This window comes from Anabrus simplex, chromosome 1, assembly GCF_040414725.1.
Source record: "Anabrus simplex isolate iqAnaSimp1 chromosome 1, ASM4041472v1, whole genome shotgun sequence".
NCBI classification, from domain to species: Eukaryota; Metazoa; Arthropoda; class Insecta; order Orthoptera; family Tettigoniidae; genus Anabrus; species Anabrus simplex.
In genome coordinates, this window is record NC_090265.1 from 715810444 (window position 1) to 715834335 (window position 23892).

At 39.1% G+C, this 23892-nt stretch overlaps 1 protein-coding gene across 2 annotated transcripts in view; it reads right to left on the bottom strand.

The window, feature by feature from the left end:
• LOC136872397 (vascular endothelial growth factor receptor 1) overlaps positions 1-23892 on the bottom strand; it is a 467496-nt gene that overhangs the window by 93976 nt on the left and 349628 nt on the right. For both annotated transcript variants that reach the window (XM_067146225.2, XM_067146215.2), the window contains exon 9: positions 3168-3322. In XM_067146225.2, the coding sequence (XP_067002326.2) occupies positions 3168-3322 (155 nt within the window). The remainder of the gene's footprint in view (positions 1-3167; positions 3323-23892) is intronic.

Consider the following 23892-nt stretch of genomic DNA (forward strand, 5'->3'; position numbering starts at 1 on the left):
ACCCGTGACTGTTCATGTGGATTTCATAATTTGATCAACGTAATCGTTCCTCGGCACGGCACTAAGACATTATCTGAATATTCCTAAAGTATAAAAACTCACCCAAAAATTAAATTTAATTTACTCCAGAAATTCTTTATAAACCATGTTTGTGGTATTACCTTTTGGGGCTAAGATGAACATGCAACATAGAACTGTACATGTGAGAAACAGTCTTCTCTCAAGTCGAAAAAATAAATGAATGTTTCTTTACTTTTAAAGGAGATTCCAAATACCTATTCGCACATCTGTAACATCTTCAGTTTTTGAGATATACATAAGTATCCCCATAAAAAGAATTCAACCCCTTGATCAGTCCTTCCCCACACTCACCCCCATCTACGTGTATTTTACGAAAACAAAAATACATGTTTCTTTATTTTTTGAAAAATTCGCCCGCTTTTCCAATTCTTTTCAGCCCCTTAACTGGATTATCCAAAAGAAAGAAAAAAGTGTTTCATTATTTTTAAAGGAGATTCCAAATACCAGTTTTCATGTCTGTATGTCTGTAACACCTTCAGTTTTTGAGATAAATGTATACTCATAAAAATAATTCAACTTCTTAATTTCTTTCCTCCCCTCTCCCGCCTTACGTGTTATTTCCAAAAACAAGAAATACATGTTTCTTTATTCTGAAAAGAAATTCAAAATACCGACTTTCACAACTAGCTTCATTTTTAAGATTTAATTTCATGTGCTATTTCTAGCTGAGTGCAACCCTTGTAAAGCAGACGCTCCAATGAGGGTGGGCGGCACCTGCCATTTGTAGGTAACTGCGTGTTATTGTGGTAGAGGATAGTATTATGTGTGGTGTGTGAGTTGCAGGGATGTTGGGGATAGCACAAACACCCGGGCCACTGGAATTAACCAATTAAGGTTAAAATCCCCGACCCGGCTGGGAATCAAACCCGGGACCCTCTGAACCAAAGGCCACTACGCTTACTATTCAGCCAACGAGTCGGACGTTTTTAAGATAAAGTATCCTCATAAACATATTTCAACTACTTATTTACTTATTTTCAACCCCACGCCCCTTACGTCGATTTTCCGAAAAAAATAAATGTGTGTTTCTTTATTTTTAAAGGAGATTCTAAATACAAATTTTCACATCTGTAACATCTTCATTTTTTGAGATATAAGTATCCTCATAAACTTAATTCAACTCCTCCCCCTCCCCCTCCCTTCCTACCCATTAGGTTGATTCCCCCTCCCCCAAAAGTGCGTGTTTCTTTATTTTTAAAGGATATTGCAAATACCAATGTTAACATCTTTAACATCTTTAGTATTTGATACATAAGTATCTCAATACAAACAATTCAACTAATTTTTCGATTCATTCACCCCCCTTAAGACAAAAGAACACGTGTTTCTTTACTGTGAAAGAAAATTCCAAATACAAATGTTCATGCCTCTAATATTTTAAGCTTTTGAGATATAAGTATCCTCATAAAAAGCATTTCACTCCTTTTTCACCCCAGCCCGTTAAATTGATTCACCCCCTTCAAAAATGCATGTTTCTTTATTTTTTTAAGGTGATTCCAAATACAAATTTTCATGTGCGTAACCTTAAGTTTTTGATATATGAGTTTCTCCATAAAAAGAATTACATTTTTTCACTTCTTTTCACCCTCTCCCCTTAAGTGAATTTTCCAAAAACCAAAAAAAGTTGTTTCTTTATTTATAAAGGAGCTTTCAAATGCCAAAAATCACGACTGTAACATTTTCAGTTTTGAGGTATATGTATCCTCATAAAAAGGAATGAAAATCCTTTTTCACTGACCCCACACCCAAGTTGATTCTCCCTCCTGCTCCTACAATGTGTGAATCTTTATTTTTAAAAGAGATTCCAAATACTAATTTTCATGTCTGTAACATCTTCAGTTTTTGAGAATAAGTATCCTCATACAAAGTATTCAACTAATTTTTCAATTAATTCAGCCCCCCTTAAGTGAATTTTCCAAAGACAAAAGATTATGTGTTTCTTTACTTTGAAAGAAAATTCCAAATACAAAATTTCATGTCTTTAACATGTTCAGTTTTTGAGATATAACTATCCTCATGGAAAGAATTCAACTCCTTTTTCACTCCACCCCTGCCCATTAAGTTGGTTTCCCCCACCCCCACCCAAAAATGCATATTTCTTTATTTTTAAAGGAGATTCCAAAATCCAGTTTTCACGTATGTAACATCTTTAGATTTTTTGGTATATGTGTATATATATACACATTCTCATACAAATAATTCAACTAATTATTCAATTCTTTCACTCCCCTTCCACCCCGTTAAGAGTTTTTCTGAAAACCAAAGAATACGTGTTTCCTTATTTTTAAAGGACATTCCAAATACCAATTTTCACGCCTGCAACATGTTAAGTTTTTGAGATATACTGTAGATACGCTAATTTTAAAAATTCACCTCCTTTTTCAGTTCCCCTTAAGTGGATTTTCCGAAAAAAATATGTACGTTTCAGTACTTTTACAGGAAATTCCAAATATAAGTTTTCAGATCGGTAATGTTACGTGTCTGAGATAATTTTCAGATATAGTATTTTTAAAAATTCACCCCGTTTGTCACTCCTGTTCACCCCCTATTTATTGGATTATCCAAAACCACAAAAATACGTGTTTCTTTATTTTCAAAGGAGATTCCAAATTTCAATTTTCATGTCTGTAACATCTCACTTTTTGAGATATAAGTCTCCTCATAAAAGGTGTTCAACCCCTTTTCCCAATCTCCCCCAATGGCATTTTCCAAAAACAAAAAATTGCATGTTTCTTTATTTTTATAGGAGATTCCAAATACCAATTTTTAGGTCTGTAAACTTGTAAGTTTTTGAGATATAGATATCCTCATTTTAAAAATTCACCCCCTCTTTTCACCCCCTTAGCAACGGAATATCCAAAAATCCTCCCTTAGCGAGCACCTGTATGTTAATATGAATCTATCTCCAAAATTTCATTTCTTTATGTCCAGTAGTTTTGGCTCAGCAATGATGAATCAGTCAGTCAGTCAGTCAGTCAGTCAGTCAGTCAGTCAGTCAGTCAGTCAGTCAGTCAGTCAGTCAGTCAGTCAGTCAGTCAGTCAGTCAGTCAGGACAAGTTACTTTATATATGGTGACTCGCACGTACCTCTCCATGCTGACAGTCTTGTAGATGGTCTGCCACCGGTGGATAGGCTGTAGTCTCCTGCTCCAGGCTCCACACCGTCTCCAGAACATGACTACAGCGCCGCAGCCCAGAGCTAGAGTCAACGACAGCACCAGGAGTACAGCGATGAGGACGATCTGCACAACATACAAATTATCTCCACTACTTTATGAATATGGACTAAACATTAGTAAAAACAAAAGCTGTTGCAATGACTATCAACACGAAATGCACAGATTCAAACATTTTCCCGGAGGGAACTCTTGTTACAGTCTGTTTCTAACTTCAAATATCTTGGAAGTATCATTTCAAAAGAAATACGTAATAGGACTCGGAAAGCTTTTCAATTTTATTTTCAAGTGAGAAATCTACTCTGGGATAATAAAATACCCCAGAAGGTAAAAGTGACCATGTTTTATACCTACTTCATTCCAATTCTCACGTATGGACTCAAAACATGTACCCCATGTAACAAATCCAGTCAAGGAAATGAAGTTCATCAGAACAATGAACCAAAAGACCAGGAAGGACAAGATCAGAAATGAAGCACACAGGAAGGAGGCTGGCATCAAAATACCTGTTACCAAGCTTTTAGGAAGTCGCAGGCTTGGACATGTTATGAAGATGGTTTGCTTGTTGATGATGCTTGTTGTTTTAAGGGGCCTAACATCGAAGGTCATCGGCCCTTATGAAGATGGATGGAACAAGAACAGCAAGGAATTACTTGGACAGTGAAGTGAAAGGAGACAGGCCAGTAGGAAGGCCAAGCAATACATGGATACACACAGTGAAATCGGAGGTCAGCAAGAGGAATGTCAAGTGGGGGGACAGAGAGGAACAGAAACTATACTTTGACGGGAAGAAGTGACGAACACTTGTACACCGCAGCCGGGAAACTAGAGCTGGAAAATGATTATGATGATGATGATGATTATGACCTTATGAATAAAGGAGAGTCATGTCAGATTCCAGTATGAACTTCCAGCATTTCCTTTTGTCACAGACTGCAATCATAAATCTGATAAGAGACAATAGCATAAAGGAATTATACATATGATATTAAGTTAAGCCATGTATAGAAAGACTGGAACATGAACTTGTTTGTTCCTTTCAATTACATCATCATAGATTCATCTTCATTATAGACTGTTATGCTTTTCATTCAGTCTGCAAGCCTATGTAAATTTACTAACCGCCACCACAATACAGGGTCTCTCTTATAAACCCACACCATCCAGCAGCGTTTGTACCTAAGCAGCTGTACAGGCGGTGCGCGCATAGTTCTTGACCTTGCAATGAGCATGCATGTTTCGACCTAGCATCAATAGGCAGTCTGAACCTCAGCTGTTAACATGGTAAGACAGTTATTTTCGTATGAAAAAATTATTTTACGTACGAGTCAACTCGACGGGTACGCGATGCATTTGTTCAGCAATTTCCTGGTAAAATGTTACCTTCATAAGCACAGATCCATGTTATAAATAAATTTGAAGGTTCAGTACTCAATAAAAAACATGCGTACACACAAATAGTTTTAACAGAGGAAAAGCTAGATGCCACTGGTGTGAATCTTGAACGGTCAGAAAATTCTAAATTCCTGTGGAGGGAATTAGATATTTTTCACCAATAGAGGATGTCAAAAATGTCAAAAACATATCAGATGTAAGGCTTTTCAGGCATTTTGCTCTATTAACCAGCGTTTCGTCTTAGGTCTGACACTAGACTCATCAGAGTGGGATGTGTTAGACCCTACCCACTGACGCTGGGGTGTATGCAGGTAAACTTACTTTTTACTTCAAATGTTTTCATTCCCCACCCTGAAGGGGTGGCACAGGCCACCTAGAGGGTAACACCCTCTCTCTGGCCATGAGAGATGGTGTGGTATGGAAGGAGTGATGGATAGGTGAGGTGGGGGGAATTGTATTGTAATTTCTGGGGTAGTGAAAGCGGGATAACTTTATTATAGTATATGGGGGAGGGCATCGTATATATATATATATATATATATATATATACACGTTTTTTGCATGTGCATTGATATATAAATACAGTCTGCAGTTTGACAGTACTTGGCATATAAACATAAATTAATGAGTTTTATCTTACAGTCATGTATGAAGTTCTAAAGTTTAACACAGTACTGATTAGAAATTTTTCGTTGATTCCTGCGCCATGATGATCTCTTCTGAAGATAGAGGGGCCAATATGTGAAGAGTAACATTACATTCGTGATGCACTCACAAGATGACATTTAACAGGATGTAAGTGTATTCAGTGATTAAAAATATTGGGGAGGATGCGATGCTATGATGTGGGTGCAGGAGTTGAGGGGGCTGGGGATGTGTTCAGACAAGGGTTTCTAATGGAGTAAAGTGGAAGTGCAAATTTAGGCCGGAATGGGTGGTAAGAAAATGAAGATTGAATGTTTGGTTTGCTGCGGCGTGTAAGTTAGTGAGAACTAAGGGACGGTTGTAGGGATGGATATTTAGTAATGAAATGGTGACAAAACGAATTAGATCCTCTATTGTAGGTATTTGAAAAAGGGAATGGCTAGGTGACATAGGTGGATCAATGGTTCTGATAGGGGCTATGAGTCTTAGTTGTTTTCGAGGTGGTGCTAGGTGGCGACGGCAGCGGCGAGAATACACTGCGTGATTACTTCCACAGGTATGGCATTGCGGAGGTTGATGCGTGTTGGGGCACCTGGGTGTAAAGTGATCTTGATTGCAATGTTCCCATTTGGGAGTCTTGGCGGTACACTGAATGGTGGTATGATTATTGTAGATGAGACAGAGCTCACACCGGATGGCTTGTGGTGGTGGGGCACGAGATGGTTCCACTTAATGGTGGTGTCTATGTATAGAGACCCCGCTGGCCAAAATACGGTCGACATCTTCGGGCGATGGCAGAAGAATTCTCACCATATAGGTGGGGCCCGTGGAGTTCTTGATTCTGAATGCCTTCTTGACTGGGATGCCTTCCGCGTGAAGTTCGGAGATTATTGTTTCTTCCATAATAGAGGGGTCAACACCTCATATTACACAGCTGAGAAGGCGGTAGCGTGGTGGGGATGGGTAAGTTTTGATGGGTTGAGGAGAGAGGAGTTGAAAAGGGGTAGTTGATCCAAGTTGGTGAGCTCCTATTGGAGTGGTGAGTTGAGTGGCTGCGATGTCCCCATTAACTTGAATGATGACTCCAGCTGTTGTTCGTCGGAAGTCCGCTATATCCTCATGGCGCATATTAAATCTGAGCAGGATGGAGAAAATGGTGTTGGGAGACTGGAACTCGAGGGCAGGATTTGAGAGTAGAAATGAATGTGTTCCTGAGGGGGTAGGTTGAAGCAAACAGGAATAAATGATGGGACGTCTTGTGCCGGATACGGATGAAAGTCCGTGTGGAGAGGGGGTAGTGGTGGTGGGTGGAGAATTGGCAGAAATGGGCTGATTGATGGCGGCCATGGACTGCGGGGGTGCATTTGAATAGTCTGTCGATGGTGCAGGGTTCGGGTCTAGAGTAAGGCATCGTGGGGCTTGTTCTTCCTCTGGAGCAGACTGTGGAGAAAACCTCTTAAACTGGAAGTGAACTGTAGTGTTGTCCCCCAGCGAAGCTGTTGTCGTGGGAAGAAATCTGGCCTGGTAGTCAGGAGTGGCAAAACTAGACATTACGGCAGAGTGCTAAGCTGCTGCAGCTGTTTGACTGAAGTCAGTGGTGGTGGTGGTAGTGACTGTCGTGGTCGTTGCTGTAGAGGAGCTGGACGATAAGGTTGATAGCGATGCATAACGAAGAGTGGTGTTACAGTCTTCTGAGGAAGTGCAGTACGACTAACGATGAGGTCGCCCTGAGGTGATACCTCTCAGAATTTCTTCTGTCCACCTAGTCAGAACACTTTTTTAACAGGGAATGCCCTGCGTGCCTGAGTTATGGTGTAGAAAAACCGTTGGATGGTGAAGGATCAACAGGTAAACATCAGAAGCCCTTATAAGAGGCACAGTCCGATAACTGCATATGGGAGATAACTCTCCACAATGGAATTATTGCCCACCTAGCAATTCCAAATGGAAAATTCTAAATTCCCATGGAGGGAATTAGATATTTTTCACCAATAGAGCATGTCAAAAATGTCAAAAACATATCAGATGTAAGGCTTTTCAGGCGTTTTGCTCTATTAACCAGCGTTTCGTCTTAGGTCTGACACTAGACTCATCAGAGTGGGATGTGTCAGACCCTACCCACTGACGCTGGGGTGTATGCAGGTAAACTAACTAACTAACAATGCTTTCATTCCCCACCCTGAAGGGGGTGGGCCACCTAGAGGGTAACGCCCTCTCTCTGGCCAAGAGATGCAGGCGGGTTGGGGAGATGTGACGGAAGAGGGAGGTGGGTAATTTGATGTATGGAGTTAGGAGGTGTATGCGGATAGTATTTAATTATCGGAGATGTGTGTAAGGATTAAATATTCAGAGGAGAGTGCAATGATTGACAAGTTTTAGATGAGAGAGTATCTTGCATCACTGAATGATAGTTTATTTGACCCACAGCTTGTGTTCTTTTCAGATGAGGCCAGGTTTAATCTTAATGGCTGCGTGAACAGTCGTAACTCTCGCTATTGGTGTGCAGAAAATTGTAATGGTATTTATGAAGTCCCTCATTATGAAGGACGACACTTCCAGTATCTTTTATAAGGTAAGATATCATATAAGACTGTATACAGGCTTAGAGCAGGGCGGCCGTTGGGCTGAGGCAGCTGCTGTAGCGCAGAGTACAAACACCGTGTGCTCGGTCTGGGTTTATAAGAGAGACCCTGAATGTACCTACTCCAGTGGCCTCATTTAGTTCTATACCTCTTGTCTTTAAACTGTGACTAACCACTGTCGTCTTGGTCTCCCTCTATTTCTCTTACCCTCCATAACAGAGTCCATTTTCTCTAGGTAACCTACCCTCCTCACATCAGGACACGAGGACACAAGTTTTTTTTTTTTATTTCAAGTATCTCCTGCCATTGCTCCCACCTGTTTGTTCCAGCACTCAAGCCCCATTCACAATGAAAACTTAACGTAACATAACCTAACGTAACGTAACATAACATAACGTAACGTAACGTAACGTAATGTAACGTAAACTTAAAATTACTGTTAACTTAGAAGTTTGCGACCATGTTATCTGATGGAACCATTCACAATGCACCGACCTAAACTTAACTGCCAGTCCGTAAAATTAAGAGACTGCAAACTCCAAGCTTTTGCGGTTAATTTTACATTAAGTTTAAGAACCAGCCAATCAAAGCAGATGTAAAAACTGTATTTTGTGAGCGATATAATGACTTCTTTCAATGAAACACTTGTAATTCTCTTTCAAAATAATCTTTGTAAGTATCTATGATTAAAGGAAAAAAGAATTACAAAGATGCTGTACCGAAAGAGAATATGTGGACATAAATATGCTATAGCAATGAAATCTGACGATAAATGGCGGGAGACAAGCTCGCAGCACTGGCGACTGGGCGAGTGACAATCCCTGTCATAAATAAAACCAGATAAAACAGTGCCCCTGTATATTTCTTAACATTATGACAGACTACTAGTTTACGAAAACGATATCAACCAAAGAAATAGATTAAAACATCTCATCGGGGTATGGTAGATAGGGTCATAGATGTCGGCAAAGGAGACCTTACATTTCTTTTTATTAGAAAAGGGGAAGCAAATTGTAAGAAAGGCAAACAGAAATAAGAAGATGTACAATATTAGAAGGATCCACCTTTCAATACTCCGTTGTAAGTTGAAAGTATTGAAAGTAGGATCCTTCTAATATTGCACATCTTCTTATTTCTCTATTCAATACGGAACGATCATGAAGTTTTTAACTTTAAATGGCAAACAGTTCAGGTTTCATCCGCATGTACAAAACGAACTGATGAGGGTCATTTCTTACATAAGATTACATAAGATAACCTTATTTGATTCAAGGGAAGAATACATTTTCTGCACAATTGTTTAGATCGCCTTTTCAGGTACACAGCTCCCAGGAGCAGAGCAATAGATGTTTGAAGTAATATGAATTCCGCTACCACGTTGTTTGATTCCATCGAGGTATTGAAATATACAACTGCGAGATAGGCCAAAACCAGACCCCTGTGCTAAATAGCATGGCAGTGTTTTGATTGGCTGCTGTGTACTCTTTACGTTAATGTTACATTCCTCCATTGTGAATACCACAAATTTTACGTTAATTTTATGGTTACGTTACGTAGTTAAGTTTACGGTTATGTTTGCATTGTGAATGGGGCCTTATTCTCTCTACTTTCATGTCTGTTACTTCTAACTTATGAACAAGATATACTGAGTCCACCCAGCTTTCACTCTCATACAGCAAAGTTGGTCTGAAAACAGACCGATGTAAAGATAGTTCCGTTCGGGAGCTGACTTCCTTCTTACAGAATACTGTTTATTGCAACTGCGAGCTCACTGCATTAGCTTTACTGCACCTTGATTCAATCTTGCTTACTCTACTATCATCCTGGGAGAAAACACATCCTAAATACTTCAAATTATCTACCTGTTTCGGTTTTGTATCCTCAATCTGACATTCATTCATATCATACTCCTGACAATGTCCAACAACATTTCAGTATGATTTGACAAACACCACGAGAGCATCTCATTTTATTACTTTGATTGATGATGAAACATCTAACAGTTATCCGTCAGCTAGTAGTTATTTACAGCAGTGTCCAATGACTTGCATATGGCTAACACCACTCAAATAGATTTAGTGATGAACTACGGGATCAACATTTACCAGTTCCTGTTTACTATTGTTTTATTAATGGTTAGCAGTATTAGAACTAACAGTTCTGTGTATATAAATTAATACTTGAAAGAGTCTCAATGATGAGCATACTGAAGATGTTAGAACCTAGTTATTTTTCAAATTTACTTATAATTTCATCGGTTTTTAATGTCAATTTGTATATATATGTTTCATTTGTTTTTATGTCAATTGTGTGCATGTACATTTGTTTAGTTATTAGATGTTTTACATTAAGGCTGAAGATGGCCAGCCCCGGCCGAAACTAGTCCCTAATTAATGTAATTTGGAATATTGCATATAGTATTGAAAGGAGGACCATTACTACATTAATTTAATAATTATATTGTACTCCTCACATGACCCCACCACCGAAGCTGATTTATGCGTACAGCTTCATCCACCGAGTTCATTCCTAACTTAGACTGTATCTCCTTATTTTGAGTATGTCCACTTCTGTAGCGTAATGGTTAGTGTTATTAGCTGGTGTCCTTGGGCGCCCGGGTTCGATTCCTGGTACTGCCAGAAATTTAAGAATGGCAGGAGGGCTGGTATGTGGTTGAAATGGTACATGCAGATCACCTCCATAGGGGGCGTGCCTGAAAAGAGCTGCACCCGTTTTTGATGAGGACACAAGTTTATTTCTTTATTTCGAGTACCTTCCTGCTATTACTCCCACCTGTTTGTTCTCGCACTCATTCTCGATACTTTTATGTCTGTTACTTCTAAATTATGAACAAGATATACTGAGCCCCCCCCCCCCCCCCAGCTTTCACTCCCGTACAGCAAAGTTGGTCTGAAAACAGACTGATGTAAAGATAGTTCCATTCGGGAACTGACTTCTTTCTTACAGAATACTGTTTGTCGCAACTGTGAGCTCACTGCATTAGCTTTACTGCACCTTGATTCAATCTTGCTTACTCTACTATCATCCTGGGTGAAAACACATCCTAAATACTTCAAATTATCTACCTGTTTCAGTTTTGTATCCCCAATCTGACATTCATTCCTATCATACTCATTGCACCTATTTTCAAGTTCCATGATACTGCAGACTTTCAGCACAGTCTGCCATTAAGACCAAGTCGTCAGCATAGGCCAAACTGCTTAATACATTTTCATCTGACTGAATCCTTCCCTGCCACTTTTCTTCTTTATATTTTGCTCTTGTTTTTTTTTTTTTTACGTTGCTTTGACTCGGACATGTCTTATGGCGATAATGAGATAGGATATGGCCAGCCCCTGGAGGGAAGCTACTGTGGCCTTAATTAAAGTCTGACCGAGCTCGATAGCTGCAGTCACTTAAGTGCGGCTAGTATCCAGTATTCGGGAGATAGTAGGTTCAAACCCCACTGTCGGCAGCCCTGAAAATGGTTTTCCGTGGTTTCCCATTTTCACACCAGGCAAATGCTGGGGCTGTACCTTAATTAAGGCCACGGCCGCTTCCTTCCCACTCCTAGCCCTTTCCTGTCCCATCGTTGCTGTAAGACCTATCTGTGTCGGTGCAACCTAAAACAACTAGAAAAAAAAAAAAATTAAAGTCTGATGTCAGTCATCAAGAGACGGGAATTTGCCTATTTAATCCTGTGTTCAGAAACGTAGGCTTTTGAGATATAAATCCGTTTTAGGGTCCTTTAAGCTAGATTTTGTTGGTTTTATTGTGCCTATAAATGCCTATTTCAGGGGTTTATGCCTATTTGGAGTATAATTGCCTATTTGATGCCTTTTGAATCTATTTTAAAGAAGCCAATTTTCTTTCAGTGCATTATATTGTAACTGATGTGCTCAACAGTATTGTGTTCTCATTTCTCAAGATCTCTTTACCCCACGAACGAAAATGGGAATTCTTGGAAGTCGCCAGAAACAGTTCTTGGGAAATTTCCGTGAGGTGAAGCAAAGAACAATTTGACCTCGAAGCTTTCAACCCCTCCAACCTTCCAAGACATATGCGAGAAACAATCAACGTCGAACCCTTATACCTCCTTCTCAATGTGAACTGTTGTGTACGTACGCATTATCTTCAGAACGTGTGTGATTTATTGTGAAGAAGAAGTGTGTCTGTGGCAATGCCCAGAGAAAAATCATGGGGCAAGTTGGCTGTGCGCTTAGGGGCGCGCTGCTGTGAGCTTGCATCCGGGAGATAGTGGATTCGAACCCCACTGTCGGCAGCTCTGAAGATGGCTTTCCGTGATTTCCCATTTTTACACCAGGCAAATGCTGGGGCTGTACCTTAATTAAGGCCATGGTCCCTTACTTTCCACTCCTAGGCCTTTCCCATCCCATCATCCCCATAAGACCTATCTTTGTCGGCGTGACATAAAAAAATTGTAATTGCAAAGAATAATCATCAACGTCCTACTGGTTGAAGTGGTGGATCACAGGGGATCCCAATTTCACTACGGATGAAAAGGTAGTCTTCTGTAAAGCTTGCTGTAAGGAGGTAAGTTCATTTGTTCCTTTTATCTTCTTATTTTGTTACTGAACTACGAACGCATTTCATTGTAGCATATATAGGCCTATTAATTTACGTATTGTGGAAAGTTGTTTTGTTGCAATGCTGTATTGGTCGTGAACTTTAAATAATTTATATTGCTAAAATGTAAATAATCATTTAATTACTGAACGAGGATTTAGAACGCCCATGGTCTCTTGTCACAGAATGGATGAAAATTAAAAATCGGTATTTTGAACTCTGATTCAATTCCCGTTAAAACAGAGATTTACAACTGAAATATTTTCTTTCTTTCTTAATCTGTTTACCCTCCAGGGTAGGTTTTACCCTCGGACTCAGCAAAGGATCCCACCTCTACCGCCTCAAGGCTAGTGTTCTAGAAAGTGTGACTTTAGGTTGGGGATACAACTAGGGAGGAGGACTAGTACCTTGCCCAGACAGCCTCACCTTCTATGCTGAACAGGGGCCTTGTGCAGGCATGGGAATGTTGGAGGGGACAGGCAATGAAGAGGGAAGGAAGTGGCTGCTTCTTTAAGTTATGTACCATACCAGCATTTTCCTGGAGGAGAAGTGGGAAACCAAAGAAAACCACTTCGAGGATGGCTGAGGAGGAAATCGAACCCACCTCTACTCAGTTGACCTCCCAATGCTGAGTGGAGCCCGTTCCAGCCCTCATGCCCCACTTTTCAAATTTCGTGGCAGAGCCGGGAATCGAACCTGGGCCTCCGTGTGTGGCGGCTAATCACGCTAACTACTACACTACAGAAGCGGAGTACAACTGAAATGTAATTTTTAAAAATCGTATCTTTCACCAGCCCTATGTGTAGGCTCTAGTGAATTCTATTACGCTTCCGCTAAGCCTTCGTGAAACATAGGTTGAAGATCGAATGTGGTGCAGCTAGGACGATGTCACAGAGGCTAGACATACAAGATGGCATGGCTTGAACGATGTCATGGCGTGTTTAACAAGGCTACAAAGACTATCTTTACAAGACCAGGCCTGTGAAAAGACCGTTGGTCTGGATTGGTGAAGTCTGGTTAGTTGTGCTGAGGTGAGGGGGGCGGGGGCAGGCAAAAAGTGTCTGGGGTGCGTAAGCTCTAGCATCTCATCTAGAGTCTTGCTAAATTTGTGACAAAAAGTAAGTTTATGGGCGCATGCCACGACAATTTCAAATCACGCGGCTTTCTAATTTTCAACGAGGGTGGCAGCTTTGTGGGCACACATGATGCAGGATCTAATGCAGGCAATAGAAAATAGTCTTCATGACAGCTGACCTGGCTGACCAAAGCCGGCGAATAGCAACATATGAAATGTTCACAAATCTGAGATTGATAATGCCTCCATTCAAATTCTTCTACTTAAGTAAAAATACTGCTAGGGACAGCTTGGTGAGTTTCTAGCAAGCATATAGGAAGATCTCTCGTCAATGCTACTCAGGTATCGTTTCACGTAATTTTATTATTTGTTCAGCCAGTGAACTTGACAGGAAGTCCGCCTCTGTGGTGTAGTGTTTAGTGTGACTAGCTGCCAGCCCCGGAGGCCCGGGTTCGATTCCCGGCTCTGCCACAAAATTTGAAAAGTGGTACGAGGGCTGGAACGGGGTCCACTCAGCCTCAGGAGGTCAACTGAGTACAGGTGGGTTCGATTCCCACCTCAGCCATCCTGGAAGTGGTGTTCCGTGGTTTCCCACTTCTTCAGGCAAATGCCGGGATGGTACCTAACTTAAGGCCACGGCCGCTTCATTCCCTCTTCTTTGTCTATCCCTTCCAATCTTCCCATCCCCACCAAGCCCCCTGTTCATTGTAGCAGGTGAGGCCGTCTGGGCGAGATACTGGCCATCCTCCCCAGTTGTATCCCCCGACCCAATGTCTCATGCTCCAGGACACTGCCCTTGAGGCGGTAGAGGTGGGATCCCTTGCTAAGTCCAAGGGAAAAACCAACCTTGGAGGGTAAGCAGATTAAGAAAGAAAGAAAGAAAGAAAGAAAGAACTCGACAGGAAACTGCCAGATTATAATTGAACATTTTTGAGGACATACTTCCATGTTTATTACGAATTCTCATGTTCCTACTTTAAAGTTTTGTACTTATAGAAACATCACCTCTAATAGTCTTTCTCTTGTTTTTATGAAACAAATTCATGTTTATACTGTCCGACTCATTGGCTGAATGGTCAGCATACTGGCCTTCGGTTCACAGGATCCCGGGTTCGATTCCGGGCAGGGTCAGGGATTTTAACCATAATTGGTTAATTCCAGTGGATCGGAGGCTGGGTGTGTGTGGCGTTTTCAGCATTAGAAATGCAGGTCGCTTAATAGGCCGTCTACGAGAAAAATACCTGCACCAGGCCTCTCCGGAGGCCATACGTCATTAATATGTTTATACTAAGCATTATTGTCAATTAACCCAGCTGTAGAAATATAATATCATTGTATTTTAAATCAATTTATTATTTTTCAGATCAAATGTGAAAAGATACCATACAGATCAACATAGAAATACTGTGATGCATTTGACATGAGTACAGAAAGCGTTGTCATCGCTGCTTTTCTACCAGTCCACAGTGAACAGTGGCCAACAACAATTTCCCATAGACCTGTGCGCTGCAATGGTGGGAGCTAATATTTCCCTGCATAAACTGGAGCATCTTTAAACTTCAACAAGCTGCTGGGAGCATTCGCTGAGCTGAAGACTAGTGGCTTTCCCCCGGTGGAGTCATTTAGGGTTTTGTAAGAAGTCAGGAGAAGTTTCGACTGAACGTCTGGGAAGGTAGCCACTGTCAGAAAAAAAGTTCCACAAGAGTCCTGCAGCAGAATCCATGATGGAAAACGACGGTAAAAGTAGCCAGGGTGCTATGAGGTGAGCTACAGTAGATGAAGCGGTTGAACTAAAACCAGATGAAGTGGCTTTATTGAAGTTTTGTCCAATCACTTCCTGTGATGTTGAGAGATTTCTCTCAGTACAAAACATTCTGCCCGACAGGAGAACAAGATTGTTACTGGAAGGCATTGAAACGTTGCTGTAAATTCCTTTTATAGTAATTGAGCGTGTTATTAAATTCTAAGTATTTTTTCATGCCTATTTTTTTGCCTATTTTGCACGTTAGTGCCTACTTACATGCCTATTTTGGCTAATTTAAGAGCCTATATGCCTGCCTATTTTAACTGTTTTTAGTGCCTATAATTCTCATCTCTATCAACGTTCTACTTTCAGAGCCCAGGTGGCAGATGCCCTATCAATTGTTTACCTTTCCTAAAAATATTTTCAAAGAACTTATTGAACATTTCCCTTGATAAATTATTCCAAACCCTTACTCCTCATCCTATAAATGAATATTTGCCCAATGTTGTCCTCTTGAATTCCAACTTTATCTTCATATTATGATCTTTGCTGCCTTTATAAGCACCACTCAAGCTTATTCATCTACTAATGTCATTCCACGTCATCTCTCCTCTGACAGCTCGGAACATACCGCTTATCTTATAACTGTAAGGGTCTTCAGTCTGTTGTCCACTTAATTAACCCTTTCACTCCGGTTGACTGCTGTAGTAGTCAGGAGGGAGTAGTGGCACGCACCTGGTGGACTGCTGTAGCAGTTGTGCTGGAGCCGTGCCTCATAGCCGGTCAACTGCTGTATAAGTCGCGTGTCTTCTGGCTGTTTTTCGTTTCACTGCGATAGACTGCTGTGGAAGTTCGACCTTGGAGGTCTATCCTGGCTGTCTTGGAAGTTTATAGTTACGGCTACGGTCACCAGATGACAGGAGTAACCAATTCGAAGACGAAAGCAATGTGTTTGGTATGCTACTCACTTTGCACCTAGCTGCTCCCCTGTGCTGATGTGCTTGTGCTTCTTGACTTAGCTTTCAATCACTTTGAAAGTGTGAAAGGCTTGACGACGGAGGAAAGATATACTGTGCAGGAAGCTCCTGCCCTCATATTGGGGAGTGACTTTGAAGATGACGATAGTGATTTGTCATCTGATTCTGGTGACGGAACAATTTCAATCACACCTTCTAATTCAAGCACGTTTACTACTCCAGCTACCGCTTCATCGTCTAACAGGTCGGCCTACTTCGATGATTTGAGTGAAGATGAAGATCAGGTGCCTGAACAACCAAGCATAAAACTAAATTGGAAAAAGTAGAACCTGGATTCGAAGAAACATAAGTTTGACACCACTAATTCCAGATTGAAAAGTTTCTTTCAGGAGGATGAAAAATGCTAAAAATATAGTCATAAGAATTTCACCAGATATGCATTACAAAAAAAAATACTTTTAAACTCTGCCTGTCCTCTCCTCACGTCACGGGCCGTCTGTGGACTGGAGAGCGGAGGGAGACAAGTATCCTGTACAGCGGGCTCGGTGAGCCATTCGCTGCTCGCATCCAGAGAGTCACACCACCATACTTACTACGCTGGAGTGAAAGGGTTAAGTTATTTCCTTTTCAGGTGTAATACTGTTTCCATATGTGTTTTCTTTCAGGTAGTTTATAAATTTATTTGCTCAAAGTTAGTTTCAACAGACTGAAGAACATTAATGGAGTCAAAACTGAAAAAAGATGTCTTCAGATATTAAAAAAAAAACCCACATAGCTCTTAGTCGGGCCTCTTGTCTAGCACTTATTGCCCTTCCTGACATCAACCTCATCAGAGGAGTTAATGAGATGAAATGAACAATGTGAAATATAGATAATAGGAAAAGGGGGGGGGGGTGAAGCCCAGTGCTGGCACATTGTCTAATCTGTCAAATAGCACCAAGGCTCAATGTCTCCATCCAACAGATGAACATCTCCATCCGACAGGCAAATTACCATCAGCAGCATTACATGGCCTTACTCTATATGAAAACTGCAGCGAGGTTTTTGGCATGCAATATAGGGATTAGATATTGTATACCATGCCAGCCAACATTTTGATAGTGAAAATTCTTTTGACCAATGGGACTCGAAGTGGCTAACTACACTGTCAGATCATACAGACTTGACGCCTTAATGATCAGGACCACCAGGTGGGCTAATAATAATAATAATAATAATAATAATAATAATAGATAAACAATCAGCTAAAATAGGTTTTCACATCTCCTTAAAAAAAAAAAAAAAAATCATGACAAATAACAAACACCTACATACTTCAAGTCAAAGAACAAAAGATTTAAATAGAAAATAAGAATTCAAATATCTCGGAGAAGGGATTAGTTGGAATGCTGCGGAATGCAAAATCAATGGAATCCAGGAAAAATAAACTTGAACTGGCCCTCCAAATAACAAAAGATACATACAACAAGAAATCCCTTTCATGGAGGTCCTTAATTAAAAATTATTAAACAGTGATTAAACCAGAAGCACTATACGCAGCAGAAACACAAAATGTGAATTTCAAGGGTCAGATGAAGAAACTCAAGCTAAAAGAAAGGAAAATTTTAAGAAAGATCGTAGGACCAAAACACCCTACAAGAAAATTAAAAAACTCTCAGATACTATGATATATAATACTATAATAATAGTGTACTATAATAATGGACTAACTATATTGGTATCTCAGATATTATGCAAAAAAGGATACATTTTTACAGTCATCTTCTCAGAATCAACTCTATAATAGATTAACCTAACAAATCTTTGACTTCAACTGGTTTAAAGAAACTGAAAAATACCTAGTAGAATTAAAAATTACAAATTCACTATTTGATCGAACACCTAAAGTAATAACTAAAGACAAAAATATAAGGTTCCAAGACAAATCTAGACTATTAACTCAGAAGATGAGAGGAAATGAAGTTCAGAAAGAATGAAGAAATACTGGGCACTAAGAAAAGAACAGCACACAGAAATGATTGATTCAATGGACCCCAAAGAGGGTGAAATGAAATAATAATAATAATAATAATAATAATAATAATAATAATAATAATAATAATAATAATAATAATAATAATAATAATAGTAGTAGTAGTAGTAGTTAAAACATCTAACTACTTCTTTCAGTTTCCAGAGCCACCAAGGTGCTGGAATTTTGTTCAGTGGGAGTTCTTTTACATGCTAGTAAATCTACCGACTCGGGGCTGACGTACCGTATTTGGGTATCTTTAAATACCACCGGACTGAGCTGGGATCTAACCTGCCAACATGGCTTCAGAAAGCCAGTGCCTTACCGTCTGAGCCACTCAGCCCAGTCCTTCTGAAGTTTTGTCTGTCCATTGCTCAGAATTTATAGAGAATGTTATTTCTGTCTGTATGTATTCACGGGCATCACAAGAAAATGGCTGAAGAGTATGTAATGAAAATCAGTATGTAACATCGGGGAATGATGCACTACAATCTAGGCTATAAGTAATTTTATTCACATTGATTGAAATGGTAGTTTAGGGGAAGGTCTAAAATTTAATTCTCAAATATTTATCTTATTAATGGTCCTATCAATAAATACTACATAAGAAATAGAATTAAATTTCTGATCATTTATGTCTTACATATTTTTACTGTACCAGCTATGATAACAGAGATATTCATGTTGTTGAGTCCATATGAATGCCAAACCACGAGAAAATGGGTGAACAGAATTTAATGAAAATTGGTATGTAAAATCTGGGAATAAGGTGCTACAGTCTAGGTTATAAATAATTTTTATTCATACTAGATAAAATGATAGTTCAGGGGAAGGTGACTAAATTTTAATTTTTTAAACACCTATGTTATTGGTACTATCAAAAAGTAATACATAAAAAGCAAAGCAAAGTCATCTCCGTACAGGCCATGAAGCAGGGGTGGAAGGTAAAGGCCTCCACTACCCGTAACCTCGGCACTTGTTGGGGTAGAGTGGTTAGCTCTATGCCCGGCTGCCTTTGTCCCCAGGAATTAACCTGGTACTCATTTTTGGTGTAGGCTGAGTGAACCTCAGGGCCATGTGCACCTCCAGAAGTGGAAATCTCATTTCTTAAATTTTATGACTTCCTGACAGGGATTTGAACCCAAGTCCTTCCAGGTGAGCCGAGCACGCCTTTACCGCCTCAGCCAGGCAGCCTCTAAAAGTAACACAAACCATAACAAAAGTTATAGAGAATACAAGTTCCAATAATTTATTATGTCTTATACAGTTTTACCCTACTGACTACGATAATAAAACAATTAATTTAGATTTTTTTTTTTTTGCTTAGTCCATATCAACACCAAGCATTGCTAATATGAAAATATTGTTTAATTGTGTAAACTGGCGATGGTTTTTGTCAGGATTGTCTTTAGGTCTAAAACCCCACGGTCATTGGTCCGTATCAACAAGGAAAAATGTGAAGATGATTATAAAAAATGAGAAAATATCGTAAAGGATGGACTCCCTTTACATTAGATGCTCTAATATCCCAGAGTCGGAAGAAAACTAAATGTGAATGCCTACAGTATCGAAAGCTCATAAAACTGATCAACAGTAACATTATATTGACCATTGTTGTGATGCGATTTGTCTCTTCTGTTGCCACTCATCTCATCTCGGATAGATGGGATTATTGCTGCATCCTAAGTAAAATAGTCTGCGTGAATATTGGCGAAAAGTAGCTGGGGATAAGATAACTTCTGTACGATTGTCCTGTCAACAACGTGTACTGCAGCTAGTTCTGGAACAACTGGAATGGTGAGCAACAAACAGAAATGTCATTGTTATATATGCTACAGATTATTATTATTATTATTATTATTATTATTATTATTATTATTATTATTATTATTATTATTATTCCTTATGGCCGCATTGGACCACTGTAGTCAATTTCTGTCCGGTCTTCTATGCTGTTTTATGTTTTTTTTTTCTGTTCTTCCAGTATTTCTTCATTCTATCTGATCTTTGTTGTCGTTCTTTTTCTGAAAATACCCTTTTAGTTGTTTCCCTTTTATCAGTTTTTGGTAGGAATCTAACTTTCTATTTTTCAATTAATTTACTTTGTTTAATTTATTCTTTAAATCCTCCAGTGTTATGTCTAATTCTTTCACGTTTTCTTTTATTTATTTTATCCAGACAGGCTGTTGCTTTTGTTTCCAAAGCTTCTCCAAAATTCTGCGTATTAACCTGTCTTGAGGTGTTCTCAACAGATGACCAAAGAATGATATTCTCTTCTTTTTTATGAAATCCGTTATGGGTTCTATTTCCTGACAGCTGAATTTGGGATGATACCCCATTCTCCTTCTTTTTGGTACTTCTTATTAATACATGTTCTTACTATTCTTATTTCTATTTTAAAAATTTTGTCTATGTTATTCTTTTGCCTTAGTTTAAGTAATGTTTCACTTCCATAAGTTATTTCAGGTTGGACTACAGTCTTATGATGTTTCAATTTTGTATTTATTGACAAACATTTCTTGTTGCATGTATTTCTGGTTACTTTTTGGGCTCTGGATATTTTTATTTGTTCTCTCTGTCCAAGAATTTTTTTTGTTTAAATTGTATGCTATAGTTTCTAAAAGGTATTTAAACTGGTTTACAATTTCTATTTCTTTCCCACATATCAGAACACTGTTTATTAAAAAGGGATCTATTGCCATTATTGTAGTTTTTCAAATTATTATTATTATTATTATTATTCTAATTATTATTATTATTATTATTATTGTCTAGTTACAAACCCTATTTTACAAGTAGTATATGAGGGCTATGGATAGTGAGACTAAGTTAATACATGACAATTGCATTTAAAAAGAACTAATGAAACACAAATTATGAAATATATAAATTGTGACTTGAACAAATTATCGGACTGGGCTTTATCTCAAAAAATGATCATAAATGTGACTAAAACAAAATACTTAATCTTTCATAAAACTGCCCATAAGATCACAGCAGCTAACACTGTTACCCTAAAGGACCAAGTAATAGAGAGAGTCAACTCAGCTAAGTATCTCGGTATAATATTAAACTCAACATTTTCCTGGAAAAGCCATATTGATTATGTATTCAGCAAAATTACCCCTTTGATAGGATTAATGCACAGATTAAGATACAGTAATTTCTCTCATCAACAATTGAAGTGCATATAATATACAATGATCCACCCACATCTAACATACATAAGCTTCATTTGGGGAAGACGTAGAAAAGATTATGTTAATAATTTGGATATCCTACAAAAAAGAGCCATCAAAATCATGTATGGATTCCCCTTCTTCAAACTGTTACATGATTTATTTTTCAGAATTTCATATTTTTGGTCCGTATTGAACTGATAATAATATATAGGTAATAATAATAACAACGTAAACGTTTCCACCTTTTCAATACTAAAATATATTCACAAAATTGTAAATTACACGGTCGAAACTAGTACCGTACTAGTACCGTGTAATTTACAATTTTGTGAATATATTTTAGTATTGAAAAGGTGGAAACGTTTACGTTGTTATTATTATTACCTATATATTATTTTTCAGAGTCAAATATTCTGCCATTCCATAAACAAATTGCATTTTCATCATCAGTATGTACAAAGGGCACTAGGAAAGTTTTGCAATATGAGTGAACGCTTTAGACTTTTTCAAAATAATTTCCACCACACTCAATACACTTCTCCATATGTCGAAACCAGTCACTGAACCAACTCTGCCACTTTTCTTCGGTTACATTTTCACACTCTTGATCCCATGCTTCCAGAAGCTCTTCGTCGGATGCAAAACGCCGCCTTTTCATCTTCATCTTCACTTCTGGGAAGAGTGGGAAGTTACATGGGGCAAGATCAGGACTGTATGGAGGGTGATCAAGAACAGTCAACCCTGTTCTGGCAACAAAATCCACGATGTGCTAGAGCATTGTTGTGATGCAAGAGCCAAGTGGTGAGCCATGACCTTGGACGGAGCTGCTTGAGAGCCTGGATGACCTGAGGCAGACAAGTCTCACTGTACCACTTCGCAGTAACTGTCCTTTGTGTTTCTAGCACAACCCAAGTCAGGATGCCCCGTTTAGTGAAGAATACTGCAATCATCCTTTTCTTCACTGACCTTGACTTTCGCACAGTCACATGAGTACCCTCATCTTCAAACAGCCACACCTTGTTCTGGGATTTTGTTGCGACATCGTAATAATAAAGCCAAGTTTTGTCACCTCTAACGATGCTATTGACGTTACGCGAAGTCCCATTTTCAAACTGTTTTAGCATTTCTCGGCACTATTTCACTCGATGTGCCCTTTGTTCCTCTGAAAGTGAATGGGGCACCCAAAGGGAACAAACCTTTCTAACATGGAAATGGTCATGTAGAACTGAATGAATAGCTGGTGCAGGGATGTGGAGGGTCTCTTCTACCTGCTGGTATGTCAACCACCTCTTTTGCTGCAACATTTTCCTCAGAGCTTCTATGTTTTCCTCAGTCACCGATTCAGATGGTCACCCAGAACGAGGATCGTTTTCAACCTCAAAATTTCCCCTCTGGAACTCTTTGTACCAGCAGAAAATTGTTGTCCGATGTGGACAGTCTTTCTGCACCACAAGAGTCATTGCCTCCAGGCACTGGTCAACAGTTAATCCACGAGCAAAATTGTAGCGGATAATTGCGTGATATTCACATTTAGACCACACTGACATCTTAACTTGCTTTCAGTCCCACTGCTTGGTAACAACTGTTGTGAAGGTCGCGCCTTGCTGTCTTCTAGACCAGTTTTCACACCTCTTTCCATCCCTCACTATAACAAGCGTGTCCAGCCAACCGTTTTTGCGTATTGCAAAACTTTTCTAGTGCCCTTAAGTATAAGCTAGACAGGAAATTAACCCACTCTACTGTTAACTTCTCCCATTTTAGTGAAATTCATAGATATGAAACTAGAGGTTCATTAAGGATATATCCCTCTCACTCTAATTCAGTTAAGTATGGAGTGAAAGGCATGGAATCATCAAGTTTAGGGAATACAATTTGTTGCCTCCAGTTATAAAGAACTCTAAATCGGTACGGTAATATGTTTTAAGAAAAAACTGAAGGAATATTACTCTTATACATATATCTTAAAATAATCTCTGTATAACTTACTTTAATTAATACAATAATATATTGTCCATATTTAATATCTTACAGCCATGCAGTATCTGAATGTACCTCTGAAAAACTATGATGCTAACTTGTTAAGAATAAAACAAAACTATGTCTTAGTTATCCAAAAATGTACTTGCCACTTTACTGAAAAAGTTATTGTATATGAAATGTAATTATTGTGTCGCCTTAAGAAAAGAGGCTCATGGGACCTTTTGTCACCAATAAATGAATAAAATGGAGATGACTTATAAATGAGGTGGAGAAATTTAACAAACACTTTATAACAGCATCTCCTCTGAAATACCATAACGAGAGGTGCTTTGTATTCAATATTACACATGTTTAAATGCATTAATAATTCATATCTACTCTTGTCAAAAATTGGACACTCAAATAAAAGATGAGGAACAGTTTGTGGCATTTCAGAGGTACAGCTGTAGGGCAGGGCT